The sequence below is a fragment of the Arabidopsis lyrata genome (genome assembly GCF_000004255.2).
Source record: "Arabidopsis lyrata subsp. lyrata unplaced genomic scaffold ARALYscaffold_1, whole genome shotgun sequence".
Taxonomy (NCBI): Eukaryota; Viridiplantae; Streptophyta; class Magnoliopsida; order Brassicales; family Brassicaceae; genus Arabidopsis; species Arabidopsis lyrata.
Genome location: NW_003302555.1, coordinates 28336378 through 28356225, shown reverse-complemented (window position 1 = coordinate 28356225; position 19848 = coordinate 28336378). Strand labels below are relative to the sequence as shown.

General features: G+C 36.3%; 1 protein-coding gene across 1 annotated transcript; it reads left to right on the top strand.

The window, feature by feature from the left end:
• Nucleotides 1-16271: 16271 nt before the first annotated feature.
• Nucleotides 16272-17266, top strand: LOC9327796 (ethylene-responsive transcription factor 8). The gene has a single exon (XM_021011540.1). The coding sequence runs from the start codon at nt 16469-16471 to the stop codon at nt 17045-17047; it is 579 nt and encodes a 192-aa protein (XP_020867199.1). The 5' UTR covers nt 16272-16468; the 3' UTR covers nt 17048-17266.
• Nucleotides 17267-19848: the final 2582 nt, after the last annotated feature.

Below are 19848 nucleotides of genomic sequence, written 5' to 3'. Positions count from 1 at the left end.
ACGTTCTCTATCAAATCTAGCTCGAGGAAGTGAGAAAGAAAGGATAAAGCTGAGTAATCTTCTCACTAATTCAACAGTAATCTGTACAAGGAACCATATACACACTTTGCATATTTACCAAGTAAACAGCTAACTTATTAACAATATGATAACTAATTAGAACTAGTCAAATATTCACTTTTAGGGTTTTGGTTGCTGATGTGCTAAGTTCACAATTTTTTTCGGCATTTTTTTTTAAAATTCTCTTTTCATATTTGCCAAACACTAATTTTCTTAATTATCTCCATTCTCTTTAAACTACTAACCAAACACACCTACATATTTCCTAAATCTTTTTTTTTTACGGCAAAATGAAATCATCCATTCAAACTAGAAACGGTCGGTTTTTTTGGAGAAAACCAATTCAGTGTTGAAGAGTTTACATGGAAAAAAATAAAATTTCATGCTCTTGCCTTCTTAACAAAGCAATCAGCACAAACATTGTTTAAACGTGGAATGAAAACTAAGAAAAACTAAGGGAAACCAAGTTTTAAAGCAGTAAAATTCTTCTAATTCCTAAGTAAAAACGAAACACTCATCATGAGTGTCTAAAAGCTGAGTCAGCTCCTTGCAATCTATCTTAAAGACAATATTAAAGATAGATAATAATGTGAGAGATCTCATTACCCAGGAAAGCGCTTCAAACTCGGTGTAAAATAGGATAAACATTGGCGAAGACACTTTAGTCCAAGATTAATAATCTGGCTTTTTTTGTTTTACAACAAAACAAATTCATACATTAAAAAAAAAAAAAGTCTTTCCTCTTTTTCTTTTTTAATAACAAAACAACTGTTCGAGAGAGAAATCGCGTCCGTGGATCTCACTCGCGGCGATTTTTTCTCTCCCAATCTTCTTCTTCTTCTGAGCACAAGCTCTTGCGCCGACGGTGGGTTTCTCTGTCGATTCCGGCGACGATGAGAACCCTGACGCTCATGGCTCTTCATCTGTGACCCGGTACAGCTCTCCGGCTAATCCATCTAACCAAAATAATCGGGGGCAGCAGAGGGAAGAAGCTTCTACGAGACACCAACAGTAAGAGCTCTACCGACGGTGTTGCTCCGTGGAGTGGAAGAGGGAGATTTCCCTGCGAGGACTCGGAGAGGAAGATAGTTAGTTAAGGTGATTGGAGATACTGGAGGTTTCACGGGATAGAGGTTCGATGGGGGAGGTAGGCTCAGATCCGGCGAAGCTAAGCCACCGTCGAAGGTCACTTTAACTACTCCCTACTACCTTTCTCTTTTACGTCTGAGCAAGGAGTCTCTTTCGACATCAGAAAGCTCGGTACTCTTCCTCCTTCTCAAAACGGCTCTTCGGTGGCGAGATGGAAAACGGATCTTGGATCACCATTTCGTTTCGATTCGCGTCGTCCAGGCTCGCCGGAGGTCCTGTTCCGGTGAGCATCTGCAGATCTGTTTGGACGGCGGCTCAAATCGTGTTCTACGGTTGGAGGCTAGGGTTTCTCGCATCCGGTTTGGTCAGATGTGTGAACCGGGTCGGTTTTGGTTTTGTTGGTTTTAGTTCGGTTTGTTGTATTAGGGATGGGCCCAAAGGAATTTTGTATGGGCTATATCCGGAAATAGCTCATTGGGCATAAATTTATTTTGATTGAAAGCCTTTAAAAAAAAAAAAAAAACGTTTGCATGCATGAAAACCAGCGGAAAAAAAACAAGAATATTCGCCGCCGTGGCAAAGTCATCGCAGCATCTTTCTCACTTATCCTCGCCGGCTCAGGCACATCCACTGAGCACGTGTCATGGTAACATGTAATCATGTATTGACTCTGTTTTCAGAAACTCTCAAAAGGTTTAATAGTTAACCCAATTGTTTTATTTTTCTTACTTATTTTTGGATTAAGAAACGGAATTAACTTGGTTATAATATCATATGATATCCAACTCCAGTGTATAATATTGACGATATTTAAAAAAAAAAAATTAAAAAAAATATTGACGATATTATATTATCACTCCTTTAATTGATTAACTAGTTTAATTTAATACCCGGACTACAAAAGAAAAGAGCTTTTTCGAATTAAAAAAAAAATTTGTTTCTAGATTAAAAATAAAAAATTGTTGAGAAGCAAATTTATAGAAACACTTGTATGGTTTAGTTATCGGTTGAGTGTAAATTTTAACCCGAAATCTCTCTTACAATTTTTTTCTGACCACGTGGTGTTACTCACAAAGATTCTTTTGTCTGGTTCAATAATTTAAATGTAGAGACATTTTGTAGTTGAATAATTATAGTACGTAAATTCAATCTTCCGTTGCATGAAATTCTCAATGGTTTTATTATTATTTTTATTTTTTTGATAATGACAATGGTTTTATTATTAAAATCTAACTGTTTTATAGTTTTACTTTTAGGAAACGAAAAAGAACTTTTCTGAATTCAACGTGATATAGACGTAATTTAGAATAATTAACATAGACTAATGATAATGATGATGTTTAATTTTTTTTGTAAATTACCAATTTAATCTGTGGACAAACACAAAAGATAACCCAATCCATTAATCAAGGCGTAAAGACAGAATATAGGTGTTAAGTGTCGACTGTTGACCAAGTCGTTAAGAAAAAAAAAAAGTTAATCAACAAAATTTATTATAAAAAAATAGATAATGACCTCACGCTCACGGTCTTGGTCTTCTCCTGCCGTCAAATTAAATTCCGTCTTTACGAAACTGAAAAAGAATGGACTTGACGGTGGTCCCACCACCGTTAAATTTGCGGTTAACCGACGCGCGTCTCATCCTTTAATCTTGTTCCACGTGTCTTCATTTATCCACGTGGCATGAGAGAATCCATAAAAAAATAATGTAGAGATTTTGGGTTTTAGCGTTAGGGGCGGCTGATGTAGCTGATGTCACCATCAAAAAACGTTATAACGCTCTTTTGTCGAAACGGGTTTCGTTGTGACGTGATCGTCACGCGTTTTCATTAAAACGCGGTTCCTGAGCCGCGCGTCCTCGTGATTGCGCCACGTTTCAGAAGAATTCTCTCGGCTGTTTTGATGCGCCGCTGATTCTTTGTTGTTGTTATTAAATTTAAAGTTGTTGTTGTTGTCCGTAATTTTCCAGATTCTAATGCCAATATCTGCTTCTCTTTAATCGTGAGAGCTTTTAATTTCTTGCTTGTTGTCGCCAATTTATTTCCATCAGAAAAACAATTTTAATAAATTAACAAAAATGGTTGACAAAAGAAAACAAAAAAAAAAGTTCGTAGCTATTAAAAAAAAAAAAGAAGTTCGCACCATATCTGAAATTTTTGGTATAATATTATGAATATTATTTGTTGACAATAGCCTTTAATCGATTGATACTAGAGTTTAAGATCATAACATTATTAGATCAATATATTTTTAAGATCATAATATTATTAGATCAAATATTCGTAATGATGATGTAACATATGACAATATATTCACAACTACCGTTCATTAATTCCAACTAATATCAAATCTGAATGATACAAAATCAGGACACTTATAATATTTTAGGAATAAGAAACTAAGATATGAAGACGATATTGGTAATTTCTAAAAAAAAAGAGTGGAGTGTTGATATGACACCGTATAAACATGGTTCGGAAACATGGTATATCGGCTTATTTCGAATTCACCAGCCGAATCATGAAAAACTTGAGTTAATATTGTCAAGAACTAAGATACTCTTCGGCAAGGCATCTAAAGAAATTGTGGCAGTAATTTAAACTAGATATACTATTTCTGTCGGAGACAAATTAAAGCTTGAATTTATTACTTGCAACTTGCAAGGTTTATAATTTTATGAAGAAATTAATAAGGTTTTTACTGTTGAACTAAGTGGTTACGTTCTAGTGGTAGTTTAGATTTGTTCGACAATAATGAAGACAAATTAAATGTTTTTTTATTCGAATAGTTTCAAGGTAATAAGGTCTACTTATCTTTTGTTTGTGGTGATCACCTTGTTAATTTGGTGATAAATTGTATGGAAATGGCAAAATGTTAACAAGGATATAATCTATTCAAACGGGTATATGGTAATTATAGGAGATTTCAGTGAACTAACTAAAAATCATCATCAAAAGGTGGTAATGTGCGGTCTGCAATATCTTTTAGTTTCCTTTAATCTTGATTTGCCATTGTAGTATGCTGTAATAACATTCTTCTAAACTACAAAAAAAAACCAAAACATGATAGTATTTTTTTTTTTACCAAATAATCGATCAAATGGGTTGGTTATATGTCAATATAGGGAGACTCCAAGACAAAAAGATACTCAAAATTCTCTTTTCGGTTAAAGAGTATGACAATCAACATGCATAGAGATGTCAATCGATTAGGACGACAATAGGTCTTGGCCTAGTTAGGCTCAAGAGGCTGTTGATCAATACTCTTTTCGTATCGCTCGATTCGGCCGACAAAATGGATTTGGCATGATGAATTGTTGATCAATTTATTCAACAATTGTTTTACCTTGTCTTGCCTCTTAACGGACTGTTGATTGATGCAACATAGCAGCTCTCGATCGACACCTTCATTTCTTATATTTTTTCTTGATTTTGCTCCAAAAACTTCAATCTTGTTCCAAACCAATTTTTATTTAAACTGACTCAATAATACAAGAGATTCTTTATATCACTGAAAACATATTGAGTATTGAAGTCATAAGTTAGGAAATATTACACATCAAAGTTTGAGACGGACTTTTAAAGTTGATCAAGTTATCGCGGTATTTTTTTTTTGATATCGCGGTATCAAGGCCCGATCCATAGTCAATCTATACTACGCGGGGTAACGATTATCGCGGTATTTTGAAGAGTATATTTTTACAATCTTTTGGATGAGTTGTATTTATGATATATTTTTTTTCTCTTTCTTTTATTTTATGACCCTCGACTATTGAATTTTAGATCACATAATTTAGCCCGTTTAGCCAAGAAAAATTGAAGGACATTAGTTTTGTAAATTATACTCTTTTGGAATGAGCGACAATCAAGAAGTTACTTTCTAATTTAAGTTTGAAGCTGGCACAAAAAATTGTTTTTTGTTGTGCTTGTATTTGACTAGATTATACTTCACTCTAACTATGATCATATATAATTGGTAACACAATAGACTACATATATAAAAGTCTTCTAAACTACAAAAATCCAACAAATATAATCGATAGTATTCTCTTTCTTTTTTTTTGACCAAATGGGCATGTAAATAATCGGTTTGTCTTTTTTATTGTCGTCACTGTAGCGGCATATATTTTTGTTTTCGTCAATGTAACGACATATATTTTTGTCCACAAAACCAAATTCAAATATTTTTGTTTGATGATATTCATTTTTAATCCAATTTATAGAGGTTTTACTGTAGTAGATTTCTCCTTTTTTTGGTATGTTAAAAATACATATAATGATTCGCTAGCTATAAATCTAACAATCTCTTTTGGTGATATTTTTTCACCAAATAAACACGCAAATAGTATATATGCGTTTTTTTGCCGTCATGGTATCGTCATATATAAGATCCAATAAAATACAAAATTCCGACAATTTTGTTCGAGAGTATTTACTTTTCACCAGATAGACATGCACATCGTAGATTTTTTTTTTTAATGTTGGCGCATCAACGATATCTATAACGGACTAACGGTACACTAAACTACAAGTTCGGTAATATTCTCTTTGAACCAAATAGGTTTGCGTATAGTATATATATGTTTTTTTTGTCGTCATGGTACCATCATAGCTAAATTACAAATTTCAAATAATTTTCTTCAATTTTATTTATTTTTTGTCGATGCTTTAACGAAATATATATAACGGTATACTAATTTACAAACCCAAAAATTTGTTCGCTAATTTTTTTTGTACAATATAATATGCAAGTAATAAATATATATATATATATATGTTGATACGGTAACAACATATATAACGGTCCACTAAATTAAAAATATGTTAATTTTGTTTGATAATATTTATTTTCTGCTATATAGATGATGACCCCAACTAAAACATATAGTTTTGTAGTGTATATTAGTATTATCGGTATGTCATCATATAGATTTAAATCCGCATATTACATTGCTTTTAATAAGAAAATTACTTAATATTATAAAGTGGCGATATAACTAGTTTTATAGATTTAATAATAGGGATAAATGAAACATCAACCAATTTGAATTATATTCTTAATAGCCAGTAACTTAATTTATAAGATTGTAATTTGTGCAGTCTGAATGTGAATGTAGTACAAACAAGTTTTATAGTTTTAATGTAGTATGGAATGTAGTACAAACAAGTTTTATAGTTTTAATAATGGGAGATTTGTGAAAATAGGCACATTTCAGCAGGCAGATTCGGATTTGGGCATTATTTACTGTGGACATAAATAGTTCTATAAAAACTGTAGATGGTAGGACGATTTTGCCCTTATCTCAATGAGCGGGAAACGAACTCAAGCTATCGTGAGTGGGAGGATGACGTCACTGATATTAAGCCATAGATTAAGTTAATTAAAAAATTATGTGGCTGTAAGGTAAATTATGAACAGGCCGACGCTGGTTTTTATGGTGCATCTGTGGACAGAAATTGACTGTCCCCAAGTTGTTTGGTTTCTAGGGTTTGTCGATTAAGATAAATAGAGGTAAAGAGAAGTAGGAGTTGAAGTAAGTCCTGTGATACAGCTAACGAAGGAAGAATGATAGAGATAATCGACACGAATTCGCCGGAGGTTAACGGATCTGCAAATATGGTAAGTGGAAAAGAATGTTGTTTGTTGTTTTGGGTGATGAAGTGGCTGGCAGTATTTTATACCAAACGAATGTAGTGTAGGAGGGAATTGTAGCTTCTCGAAACAACCTAAGTTGGGTTGATAGTGGATGGTTAGACTGTGGTTAGGAGAATGGTACGTAAGAGTAAATGGTGAACAAATTTTTAATATTATGGTCTATCAGGTAGACATGATACTTACCAGACTCTGTGTGTTCATTTTCCTTACTATGGTATATATTAATTTTGGGATTTATCAATATTGCAGGGTAAGGAGACACTCTTACTCGTTTTAGTGGGAAACTGGGAATGCTCTACTAATGGTTGGTGGAAGTTTATTGTGGAAACAAACTGTCTTGCTCAATGCGTGATGGTTTCTGAGGATATGAGCTATGCAGCAGTTAAGACACGTATTGAGGAAGAGTTTGCAACAGAGATCGAAGGTGTAGTCCAGAGAATGTCGTACTGCCCCCCGTCTGAAATGTCAATGTTTGCTTCTGGTAAAACCCCACCAGTCTCCATAAATAGTGACAGAGGCTTGTAGACATGAGATGGCCGGTTAGCTCTTGACTACAAGTATATTACAAACTGGTTAAATATATTACATGGAGATTGGCAGATAAAAAAGATATATTACAAACATAGAAAGCGTGAAATGTTTGGTACAGAAACAGAGAATTTGGTACATAATATACTACAAGTGGTAGCTAATTCAATCTTAAGGATCTACCGAATGTCAACATGAGATACTGAAGCTTATTATTACACATACGATCGGTAAACAAAGATGGTTAGCAAATAGAACGTATGATAAGCGAGTACCAGAAACCAAAGCAGTCTTTGCAAACATTATCAGCGGCACAATGGATATAAGTGCAATGCGGGATATCGTCAACAGGGTAGTGGAAGCTATTAAAGTAAATACCATCCCCAGCAGGCCCCATTCTAACAATTTGCTCCATAACCATATCAGCAACGACAACAACATCTTCCCAGCGAGGAACGAGATTCCAAATGTGTGAAATGGTCTCAATTCCAGATTCATATTGACCAGCACATATGCGGAAGACACCAGTGACAAATGTTGCAGATATGGAATCAGGATGGGACATAGCAACCATTGCAAAACCACTCTCTGTTGGCCCTTCTTGACAAAGAATACGTAAACCCTCAAACAGATTGGCGTCAACATTTCCTGCTTCAATGCAAGCAGAGAAAAAGGGACGGTAAATGGACTCTACCTGGACCATAGAACTCTCCGTCTTGAACTCAGAAAGATCCACACACTGCAGTACAAGGGGAGAAAAAACTGTATTTTTGGTTTCCTTAGTAGAAGCGATGAGAGGACCTAGATACCTAAAGCCATATTTCCCAATGCGGGAAATAATATTGACAAGTAAATCTTCTGGAATGTGAACCATTACGAGAATTGGTATAAGGAAATACGTGAAGCTAAAGATAGATAGAAGGAAGAGTTGTAATGGAGTAAGAAGTGTGTCTTTAATTAAGGTGGTTGAAACAGGGCGCCAAGTGGAAACACTTGGAACTTCGATGATAGTGAAAAGCGGTTCCTCTAACGACAGACCTGACTTATCTTGTCCATCATCTCAAGCTAAACATCATTTAATAGGGATTTTGTAAACAAAATCAGTAAAAACAGATAAGAAAAGACAGAACACTAATGACAGATGTCTAAACAGGGAGTAGTTGCGGAGTGGTTAAATAGATATTCAATGCAGAGCTGAAAGATAGTGGGTTTATGCAGTAGTGTAGATGAGCTAAATCAGAAATAGGTTCGTAATAAATAACGTAAAATAAGGAAGAGAGAGGAGTATAAGAATAGGAGTTAAGTAATCTTCTGAGAGATAGAGAGAAAATGGTTTATTTTCCCCCAGAGATACTCATAGAAATTGTAAAGAGGCTTGGAAGACATGGATTCAGAGAGCTAGGACCATTCATTGCCAGTGGCAAGGAAGGAAAAAATGCTGTTTTTTCCTCAGAAGTCTTAGTTGAAGCCGACCTCGATGAGTTTATTTTCGTGAGCTCCCTATCAAATGAAGGCACGCCTTTTCGGTCTTTTTTCATGAAATGCTTTGATGCAGGAAATGCGACGGCCCTGTACGTCGAAGGGCTAAGACGGTTGGTAAAATATGGTCCATCAATAGAGAGTTTGGAGTTGATCCACAGAGCCGAACGTCCCATCGTCTATGCCGCATTTGCATACGGAATCTTTGCAATTTGTGCTGGTCGCTACGAAGAAGGTAGGATAGCTATGCATATTCTAGCTTTGAACATCTCCTGGTTGGATGAAATGGTGGAGATTGGTGAAGCAGTCATGGCCCAAATTGCGGACCTCGAACCCCCTCTCTCTGGTAATTACGATGGTACATATAGGTACCCAGAAGGAGACATACCAAACTGTGTTCATTTTGCATGTACCATGAATGATGTCTGTTTCGACTGTCTACCTTATTGGTACTCTCACAGAGTCCGACAACTATGCTGAATTATTTATATTTCTGCTTATAATGTCTACTATTGCTTTGTGTTAGGGACTTGGTACTCTATAAAATATTTAAATGTCGAAGCCTAGTGGCTGTAATGTATAATTATCCCTGTTTATGATTGTTGGTTGCTCTCAGTTTTTATAATATCTCTACAGAACTTAAAAGTAGTTATTTAAATTACAATGGCCCTGCACTAATTTGAAAACAACCTTGTATATTGAAATTTAAAAAAGACAGCTATAACTCCAATAGCAGATGTTGAAATGATGCAATGAATGAAAATATATTAGTAGTAAACCCATATAAAGTCTATCAATTATTTGGTACAGCAAAGAAACGAAAATATAGCTATACCCTAAGTATAGACTACTAAACCCAAACACAATGCATACAATGATTTCTTAGACTCTAACAAAATAGCAATGCATTAAACAATATTAGGAGTAAACCCAAATAATTTCTTTCATTAATGTGGTACATGGAAGAACCGGAAATATAGTTATACCCTAAGTATGGACTACTAAACCCAAACACAATGCAGAGAATGATTTCTTAGATTCTAAGGAAACTGGGACACAGTGGACAAGAAAAACAAAGTTGTGACCAAAATATAGCAAATCCATATGTATGGACTAATAAACCCAAATATGAAGCATATGAAATGTACTTATGCGATAAATTACAGAATTAAGAAATAGGATCCCAAACCGTAGGTAATGGAGAAGTAAAACCCAAAAAAACAAAAAAAATTACGTGAAGGGTAAGGTAACATAAAATATATTGGAACTCATAACATAGATGAAACAACCAGTAAACTAAACCCTACTTATAGACTACTAAACCCAAACTAAATTGATTAAGAAATTTTACATTTATATTGGCGCATAATATAATACATCAACGGCCCAGACTAATAGCAAAATTAGCTTACAACAGGGAACGTAGGAGAATCTTACATAAATATTAAAGAAAAGTATAGCACATGATAGTACATCATATTTGGAACATAAATACCTACAACACGAAGTTCAACCTGATGATGAACCAATACATAAAACAGTTAAGACATCGGTTATGCAAGTTGCACGCGTTTCCAACACAAACAGGAATGCTGTCTAGAACCAGAAGGTTAGAAAAAAGCCTTCTCCTAAAAGGACGGAAGATGGAAAGGTGGCGGAATACAACAGTACCAATAGCATCCAATTGTGCAACAGTCCCAAGTCGATTAAACAAGGAGGAAATAGTTGCAATACCTTCAGAAGGAAACTGGGCTACAATAAGAAACATACCCCTGGCAAAACTTATGTAATCAGACTCCGGGACAGCTGAATAAAGCATGGCAATAGCATGGCTTACATCCCCATGCTGCGCTACAATACGGAGGCTCTCCAGGTAATTTGCAACTGGGTTGTTAGCAGCAACACACTTTAAGAAAAATGAACGAAATGCAGAGCCTTCATTTGCAAGCTCAGGATTGTTAAAGAATTCATGAAGTGAGAGAGAAGACAAGACAGCATCAGAAAAAGCAAGCTTGCTTTGTTTTTTCCCAACAAGTAACAACGGTGCAAGCATCGTGAAGCTTGTCTCGGCAACTCGACGATAGATTTCGATTGCAGCATCATCAACCAAGTTATCCATTTTAATAAACGTTATGTGAAAAGTGAAAAAGTTGGAGCAGTTTGAATACAAAGAGATGATGAACCCTATATAGACACTTGCAACAACACACTTAAGAAGACATATATGGTAATGAGATATTTATGACAAAGTGGGTGAGTCGGGGGAAGTTAAGCAACTAATTGGGTGGTGTTAACATGATTGGACAAGTGTAGGAGACAGAGGAATGACAACATCTTAAATAAGGGAACGTGACGCAGATATGGTAAGAGACAAAATGAATTTTGAAGGTTTCATTTAAAGCACAGAAAGACATGAGCAGATAAGTTGGAGTGGAATTAAATGACAAAGTGGTGGAAATCATGAATAATATTCAGATGAAGTGGAAGTTATATTAACTTAAATATAACTATGAATGATTAATAATAGCCAGAAGTTCACATGAGCTACATACAGAACAGAGAATGCTCCTCAAGATCAGAGCAATAGAGCCACAGCTTCTATGTTACAAAGGAGTTACCGTGAGTTTAGAGCGGAAGATACATTAAGCATTACAACAGTACATAAGTTTTTTTTTTTTGTCGAAACAACAGTACATAAGTTACAGATGAACATAGGTGACATATAGGGATATAAGAGTAAGGCATTACAAACCTATCTTACCAATAAATTCTTCGTAAACACGTATCGCATAGTCCATACGAAATATATCCACCGTAGCATCAGAAATATGCCCCATATCCGCGACTAAGAAATTATGGGAGTGCATTTCAATTAATTTCATCATAAACGGTCCACAATCTCCAGTCTTTGTATTCTGCGGAAGACCTTCAACACGATGATAGGTGAACGGTGAATCAAGTAAAACGCCAATGTCAGTTGGATGACATGACGCCTTCAACAGGTGAGGCAGCATTGTAACCAACGGCTCCATATATGTTGCAACCTCATTGTCAGATGAACACTCCAAGTATGGTTCAAGGATATCAATGTGGGAGGATTTCAGGCATATTACGAGACCAACCCAATGTCGATTTCCCCAATTCATTGGCACATATACAATGGTAACATCCTTGAACCAAGTGGTTCGCTCTGTATGATCTCCACCTGTGCCTTCAATGTAGCTGGCAACTAGAGGGTCCCAAAGAAAGGCAGAGGGGGAAGTTGTGTTGACAAAGTCAGAGTACTGAGAACAAAGCAGCTGGGTAAACAAGCTGTCAAGTAGAATTATTTCCTTTGCAGCAAGGTACGATCCTCTTTTTCGCCAGAACGTCCTAAGAATCAAGGCCATATGCTGGGGAAAAAAATGCAAATACCAAAGTCACGTAAAGAAACGTGTTAAAAAGCAGTGCGTAAAAAAAATGCATGAGGAAGATGTGGAATAACACAACCAAAAGGATGAAATAAAGGGTATACATATATAACAAGTACTGGAAAAGGGTTTTTTGCAAGGGTGATAGTGGAGAAGGGGTTAAAGAAGATGTTAAAAGATATCAATCTAGTAATTGCAAAGAAAAACCATATTAGATAAACTTTGTATTGGGGTTAAAGAGTAGATGGACATAGAAATTAAGTTACTGAATGATGAGGGCATAGACAAAGAAGATAACTCACAGTTGAGAAGATCCACTTTTGTGGGGTGTAAATATCTGAAAAGAAGGTTTTACCAACTTCACAGCCATCAATATCGTAAGTGCTGTAAAACAACAAATGGAAAAGAGGAAGTGAGTAGATGCACATAATGTAATGGAAGGAAAAATTGTTATAGAAACGCACGATTTGCGGTAAGACAAAAGCTGGTTTTTAAAAGTTGCGCTAAGCCGTTGCGGAACAGGATGAAAGGGAATGTAATCAACATGGCCTGGCAGCCCTTGTTTCTGCCGCTTTGGGGATTTATTCACGTTACAGCGGGTACTTGCAATCATTCCTCTCTTATTTCTACCTTTCATAGGCTTTAAATATTTTTGACCTAGCTGTGGAGGCAATTCAGCCACCCGTACAGGGGAAGAGTCAATTAAAACGTAGTTTAAAGGTACTACTCTCAACATTCATGAAATATAAGTGAACATATACCTGCAGGTTTGAAGGAACATCATCTTCACGCACTGACGGCTGGAAAGAGGGATCTCCAGTTTGCAGCCTACTCTCAGGGGTGACAGTGACATCCTATACCAAAATTCAATTAGGTAAAAGAAACGAATAATGGATGATTAAAAAGAAGCAAATGTATGTAACATAAAACCATGTGCAGGGTTAGCGTGGAATTATATACCTTTGAACAATTTTCCACGCAACCATATACGCGGCCTGTATCAGAAGAGAAGACTTTGGGTTTTCCAGTTTTAACTTCAGAAGGCAAAGCTACATTTTCTTCTTCTTCCAATGGTTTACTACTGCTAACAGGTTTAAGGGTATCTACAACAGCAGCAGACAGCGAATCCGCCCTCGAGGCTGCGACACCACAATTTCTGCTGCAATTTCCACATGTACGTGCCTCCAAAAAAGATTTAACCTCAACAACAACATCTGCTTTCAGCTTTACATATAACTCCGCATACGTGTTTTTAAGATGTGCAACTTCTGTTGTTAGTTTAGCAATAGCTTCGGAATCAGCATTTGAAGATAAAAGTCCTAGCACAGGAGCTGGTGTACATGTATTTGGCGGAGAATAATCAGGTCCACAGTTGCAGCGACAATATTTTTTTTTATCACAGATGCACAACTTTCCTAGTGACGCATCACCACCCCGCCAGTCTCCCTTAGAAAACCTATAACCTCTTCGAATTAAACTCAGCAAATGGGAAACTTTAGGATCACCAACAGAGACACAGTCCTCTTCAGTGGAAACCACAGATTGAGAAACAATCAGCTGCAAGTAAAGTAGAAAACAAGGTTACAATTGGGTTAGAAAACCTAAACCTATAAAAGCACAAGAAGTACTCACGTCTTTGTCGTTTTCAACTAGTAAGATGTTATTTGTGTGATACGTCTTCAAGGTCAGTAAGACAGACAAACTCATATCATAAAATGTCTGGGCATCCTTAGATGATGGCAAATAACGAAAGAGGAGGGGTATTGACTGGAACAGCAACAATTGTATAGCTATTGGAAATCCATGGATAACCAAGGTTTTTTGTTGCAGCTTGTTGATCTGGATGTTGTGGTTCCTCACTTTCTCCCCAACTTTAATCATACGAAGCGTATGGTCAAAAGCATGTCGACCCCAAGGATAGGAGTAGAAAGTATCTAGGTTTCTAACCATTTCTACAATAGGTAAGGAAGCACGGATAGGCTGAGTCCCACATATTAAAACACCTTCAACAATAACTATAAGCGAAAGACGAATTTTTTTCCATCCTGGCATGGCAGGTTCAGCTTTGAGCATATTCACAATATGCTCAATTGTATATTCATCTTCCCTCCCAAGAAGAGTATACCAGTAATGCTCTGAATCTTCCGGAGCTGTTTGCACAACAGCAAGTTTTGCTGGTGAAGGGTAAGGACCACAAGGTAAACCAGTTATTTGTTCGAACTCAGACAAAGAAAATCTCAGCGGATAGCCTCCAAAAGTGAACCACATCTCGTCAGAATTCTTTGTAACAATTTGCCTACACAGAAAGTTGTGTACAAGTTTACCAGACAATGAGCAACGCCGAACCGGGAGTTCAAATAACGAGCTGAAAGGCGATCTCTTTAGGGTTACAAGTTCTGGCGTCCCATCAAGAACTGATAATATATCAACAAGATACTGGGGCTTCGAGTATGAGTTGGCTCTCCCTCGGGTTGGGTAGCGATCAGTAGAAAAGAAACGCTTTGGCAACACTTGGTCATCAGCTTTTCCAAATTTATCCTCATCTATAAGGTGTAGGAAAGGACAACAGATTTTGGTACATATGTAAATATTGGAAAGCACCATAAGCAGCACTAAATCCAACGTACAGACCTGTGGAAGAGGATAAAACCCCAGCAACACTAGTTTCCCCATCTGCAGAATCAGGTACATCCTTTCTTGACAAGCTATCACTTGAAGATGTAATAGTTTTGTCGATGTTAGACCCTGACGTGGAGGTGGGTGAACGTGGAGAAGAGCCTTTAGAGAAAAAAGGAAGGACATATAAATACATGATCTAAAAACAGCATTTCAATAATGTAGATACATAATAGATGAAAGATATAAACTGAATAAGAAAAAATAAGCTGATGATGGAAAAAAAGTTAAAAGAGGAGTCTTTATAACGTACTTTCAGATTGAGCCTGTGAAGAAGACACATCAACAGGAGTGGTCCCTATAATCAAAAAGTATGACATCCCTTGTTTTATAGCACAGTCATCATAGAACGGAAGATATCAAAAAATAACAGGATAAATGTTAGCAGTACGAAACAAAAACAGAGGCAAATACGAGGAAAGTACGACGACAACTATTCTCAGAGCCTTTAGTGTTACATGAAATTTCGTGAAAATTGATTATTACATACAAAAAATTCAAAAGCTTATGAAATTTAAAATCCCAGAAACTGTAAAGCAGAATGAATAAAGGTGTTTTTACAGTAACACATTAAGGGGGCAAAAACGAGCACAGTACCTTCACCAATAGTAGCAGTGGTATCGCTATTTGATGAATCTGCAAAAAAATGGAGTTTTAGATTTGAGCATTTCAAAACCTTGACAACTTGATTATCACATCAACCGAAAAGCAGAAATACAACAGATTGCAAATTGAAAAACTAAAACTTCGGATTTAACCTGGAATTGTATTCCGACAACGAGATTCTTCTGCCAGCGAGTTATGAACAGCTTTAGCCTTTTTCATTTTTGGGGACACGGCCGATTGGGAACCGAAAAATGCGGCAGCTTCCTCAGCTCTCTTACTCCAGGTGCTAACCATCAAAACGGATCGAGAACACAGACAACGTAGAAAAAGTGAGGTTTTTGTTACAGTAAACCCTCGATTGCGAATTTGTCGTTTCTAAACGGAGGAGAAAACAGAAGGCGAGAATGACGTAGTGTGGAGAAGGGCAAAAGCGTAATCTAAAAAAGTTAGAGTACCTAAATACGAAGGGCATAATGAGAAGTGCCTAATGCGAAAGACATTATACGTTTAATGGTTTTTTTTTAATTAACTCTTTTAATAATAGGGATTAATGAAACATCAACCAATTTGAAATATATTCTTAATAGCCAGTAACTTAATTTATAAGATTGTAATTTGTGCAGTCTTTGTTTCAAGGAAGAAAAAAAGAAGTCTGGCTATAGAAAGGGTAAAAACTAAAAAGTAAGATTCTTTGTAGGAAGAGAAGTGCACACGTGGCTAAACATAAGTGGATATATTAACAAAACCCGGTTTTATATGTAATAATAAGAGAAGCATCAGAGAAAGATAATTAAACCATCTCTCAAAATGGCTTTGACTGTTCACAAGAAAGCTCCCCAAAAGGAGCGTTGCTTTACTCTCAATCTCCTCCTATAAAAAGAAGCTCTTCTTCTTCTTCTTCTCATTACCACAAAACTCTTTCACCGATCTTCTCGTTCATTTCTTCTCCCGTCCTATCATTCATCATGGGTTCGAAACCCGACCCGGTTGCTCCAACGAACCCGACTCGTCATGAGAGTAATGCTGCGAAAGAGATTCGTTACAGAGGCGTTAGGAAACGTCCATGGGGAAGATACGCCGCTGAGATCCGAGATCCAGTTAAGAAAACTCGGGTCTGGCTCGGTACGTTCGATACCGCTCAGCAGGCGGCGCGTGCTTACGACGCAGCAGCGCGTGACTTTCGTGGTTCGAAGGCTAAGACCAATTTCCCGACGTTTCTTGAACTCAACGGGAAAACGGAGGGTGTTTTCGTTGGTAGTCCTACTCAGAGTAGCACCGTCATCGACTCTACCTCTCCCACGGCGCCAAGGTTTGTAACACCTCCGCAGCTCGAGCTCAGCTTAGGCGGCGGCGCGTGTCGTCGTAAGATCCCGCTTGTACGTCCGATTTACTACTTTAACATGACGGCGTATCCGAGGAAGATGACGGCGTGTGGTGTCCAGAGCGAGTCTGAAACGTCGTCGGTCCTTGATTTCGAAGGTGGAGCTGGGAAGATATCTCAGCCGTTAGATCTGGATCTTAACTTAGCTCCCCCGGCGGAATAGGCCGTGAGTTTTTTTTCTTTCTTATGTCGTTTCTTTAGAAAAAACAATAACGTTTTCTTTTTCAGCTTAAGAAAAAAAATATTATCCGTTTTTTAGAAGAAAGTGGAGAAAAGCTAAAATATAATTTTTAGCTGCCATGGAAAAAAAGTCGTTATGTATATATTATTATCAAACCCTATAATATAATCGACGTAACATAAGAAGATCTTTCAGTTTTTGTTGTTTCTTTTCTTTTCTTTGCAACTGATTTCTCATCTAATTTATGAATAATATCATTCATAATTCAAGAATATAGGAAAAACAGAAAGATAAATTATTATAGAGCTTTTTTTTAGGGGGGTCGTGTGTAGGAAATAGATAAAAGAATGATAATGTTATTTGTATTATTATTATAAGACTAAAAATAGTTATGAGTATCGGCGTCGGCTTGAAAATGACAATGGTCCAAGTGTCGTGAAGACACGCACCAATCGTGGGAGGACCGGACCCATCTTCTCTGGCTGCGGCGTACGTTAGAATAATACTTCTTTACGCTTACGTCATTTTCACAGTTTGGACTGCTTTTTAACTTTTGACTTTTGTGTGTTTGCATCAAACTTTTAACTCCAAAGACTAATTACGTATCTAACAAATAGTTAAGACTCTTGCTTAAGTAGATAGTATATGCGATTTAGAATGGTATATGTTAAAGATAAGAAGGGCGGCTTCATAATGAGAGACAAAGGAAGGATGAGATTTGGATTTGATTCTTGTCGCCAACTTTGTGATCAAAAAACGTATAAAACAGTTAAGCACTATGGTCTCAGATCCAACGGCTGGAGTCGTCATCGTTACCACGTGGACGGATATAATAACTTTAACTCTTTCTCCTTTTTTTGGGATAATGAAGATTGAATTTGGAACACGGACGGCGAAAATGGACCTACAAGGACCAGTAGAAAACATTTGAAATCTCTTTTAACATTTTATATTTTTTTTACTATTATGACTTACGTTACGTAGAACGGCTTTTGGATTTATGCGTTGGTGTTTGTGTTATTTTTTTTCCCATCAAAACGCCGGATACTATATTGGGATGTGCGAGTTAACAACACTGGTTAAATTCCAAAAATATTCACTCAAAAAATTCCAAAGTAGTTGACGTTTTTTTCTTCTTACATATATATTGGAATTTTAACAAATTTGCAAAGTGATTTATTCTGTGATTTCCGCACACACAAAAAATGATTTTTTAGAAAGAAAAAACGACAATTCAACTTAATCTTTCGTAGCGTCTACTTTTTTAACAACGTATGAATAAAAAATCTAAAAAGTTTCAAGTCGTTGATACCATCTAATTTCTGACGTTTAATAGAACTAATCAATCTATGATATTAATTTCAAAAAATATCACAAAGCATAAATCATTTATCGTTTAACAGAAATTCAAATCCTTATTTCATAATTTTGTTTTTTAAGTTGAATAGTTTCAATAGAGCCCTTTTCTTAACACTAACTACATTTAGCCCCACTCAACCATATTACACTCGTGTCATGTCACCACGCACAACTCTGCATTCATGTTGTATTCATTTACACATCTCTCCCATAAATAGATGTTTCTTCAATTGAGGATTGCAAATTTGCAAACCTTTTTACGTTACCAATTTAATGTTGGAGGCTACCATACTAGGATCCGAAAGTCCGATCCACGCGACACGTGGTGCTGTCATATATGTGAAGGTGACTGACAGTCACTCTAAGCGCGTCGGCTGAGGAGTTACCCTCCCAGTTGTATTTTCTTGTGACGGTGTTTGAGCCACGTCGATTAATAACGGCGAACAAAACTCCGTTTTGGAGCTCTGTGACTGTGACTGTGACTATATGATTTTAGTAAAAAAAAAAAGAAAGAAAAAAAAAGCCTAGGTCCTTTCGTTCTTTGACCATTTCTCCGACCAAAAAGGGACCACTTACTCATCTACGTTTATTGGATAACACATTGTATAATCACGTACGTATAATGAATACGTGTCCTTTGAAAGCTTTAGACACAGACCATTGAGAAAACATAAAATGGTGATTTAGTGTGACCTGAAATTTCATTTTACTTTGCGAATACTGTAATGGCATCATCGGAATTGCTTGTAGCTTTTACATTGACACCATAAGATATATTTTAGTGTAAAAGTAAACATTAAGCGAATATAAAAGTGAAAATATATAACGTGATTGGTCACACTGATTTAGTTTTCCTTTTCTCTTGACAAGAAGCTAATCGAGATTTTCTTCGTATGTGTGTTTTAGGGCTTTAATTAGTATGTTTGTGATTCAGTCTCCGATAATTCATCAAAGGCTTACTTGAGGAATCACGGAAAAACGTTGTTATATAGTTTAAAGAAGAACAATATAGGTTATACTATAATTCAAACAAGGTCTCTATTCAAAAAAAAAATCAAACAAGGTCCGGTTTTTGAATTTGAGTCGCTTCTGGCCCGTGCCTAAAAGAAACTTTGCTTCAACACTTTTCATATTGAATGTGTATGTGGTGAAAACTGGCCGGTCAATATTTCTTTCAATGGGGAACGAAGGTTCAAATTCTTCGCAAATGTAAAATATTTCTCGACCATTATTATGCCATTCTTGCAAGAACCATAGTCAAGGGTAGTGATGTTAATTTGGACATGGAACCCCATTTAATAAATGGGTATGTACAAAAATTTAGCCCAATTAAACCCATTTAAGAAAAAATGTTAAATGGGGTTAAATGGGTTACCCCAATTAATCCATTATAAATGGATTTTCTACAATAATGGTACTCATTA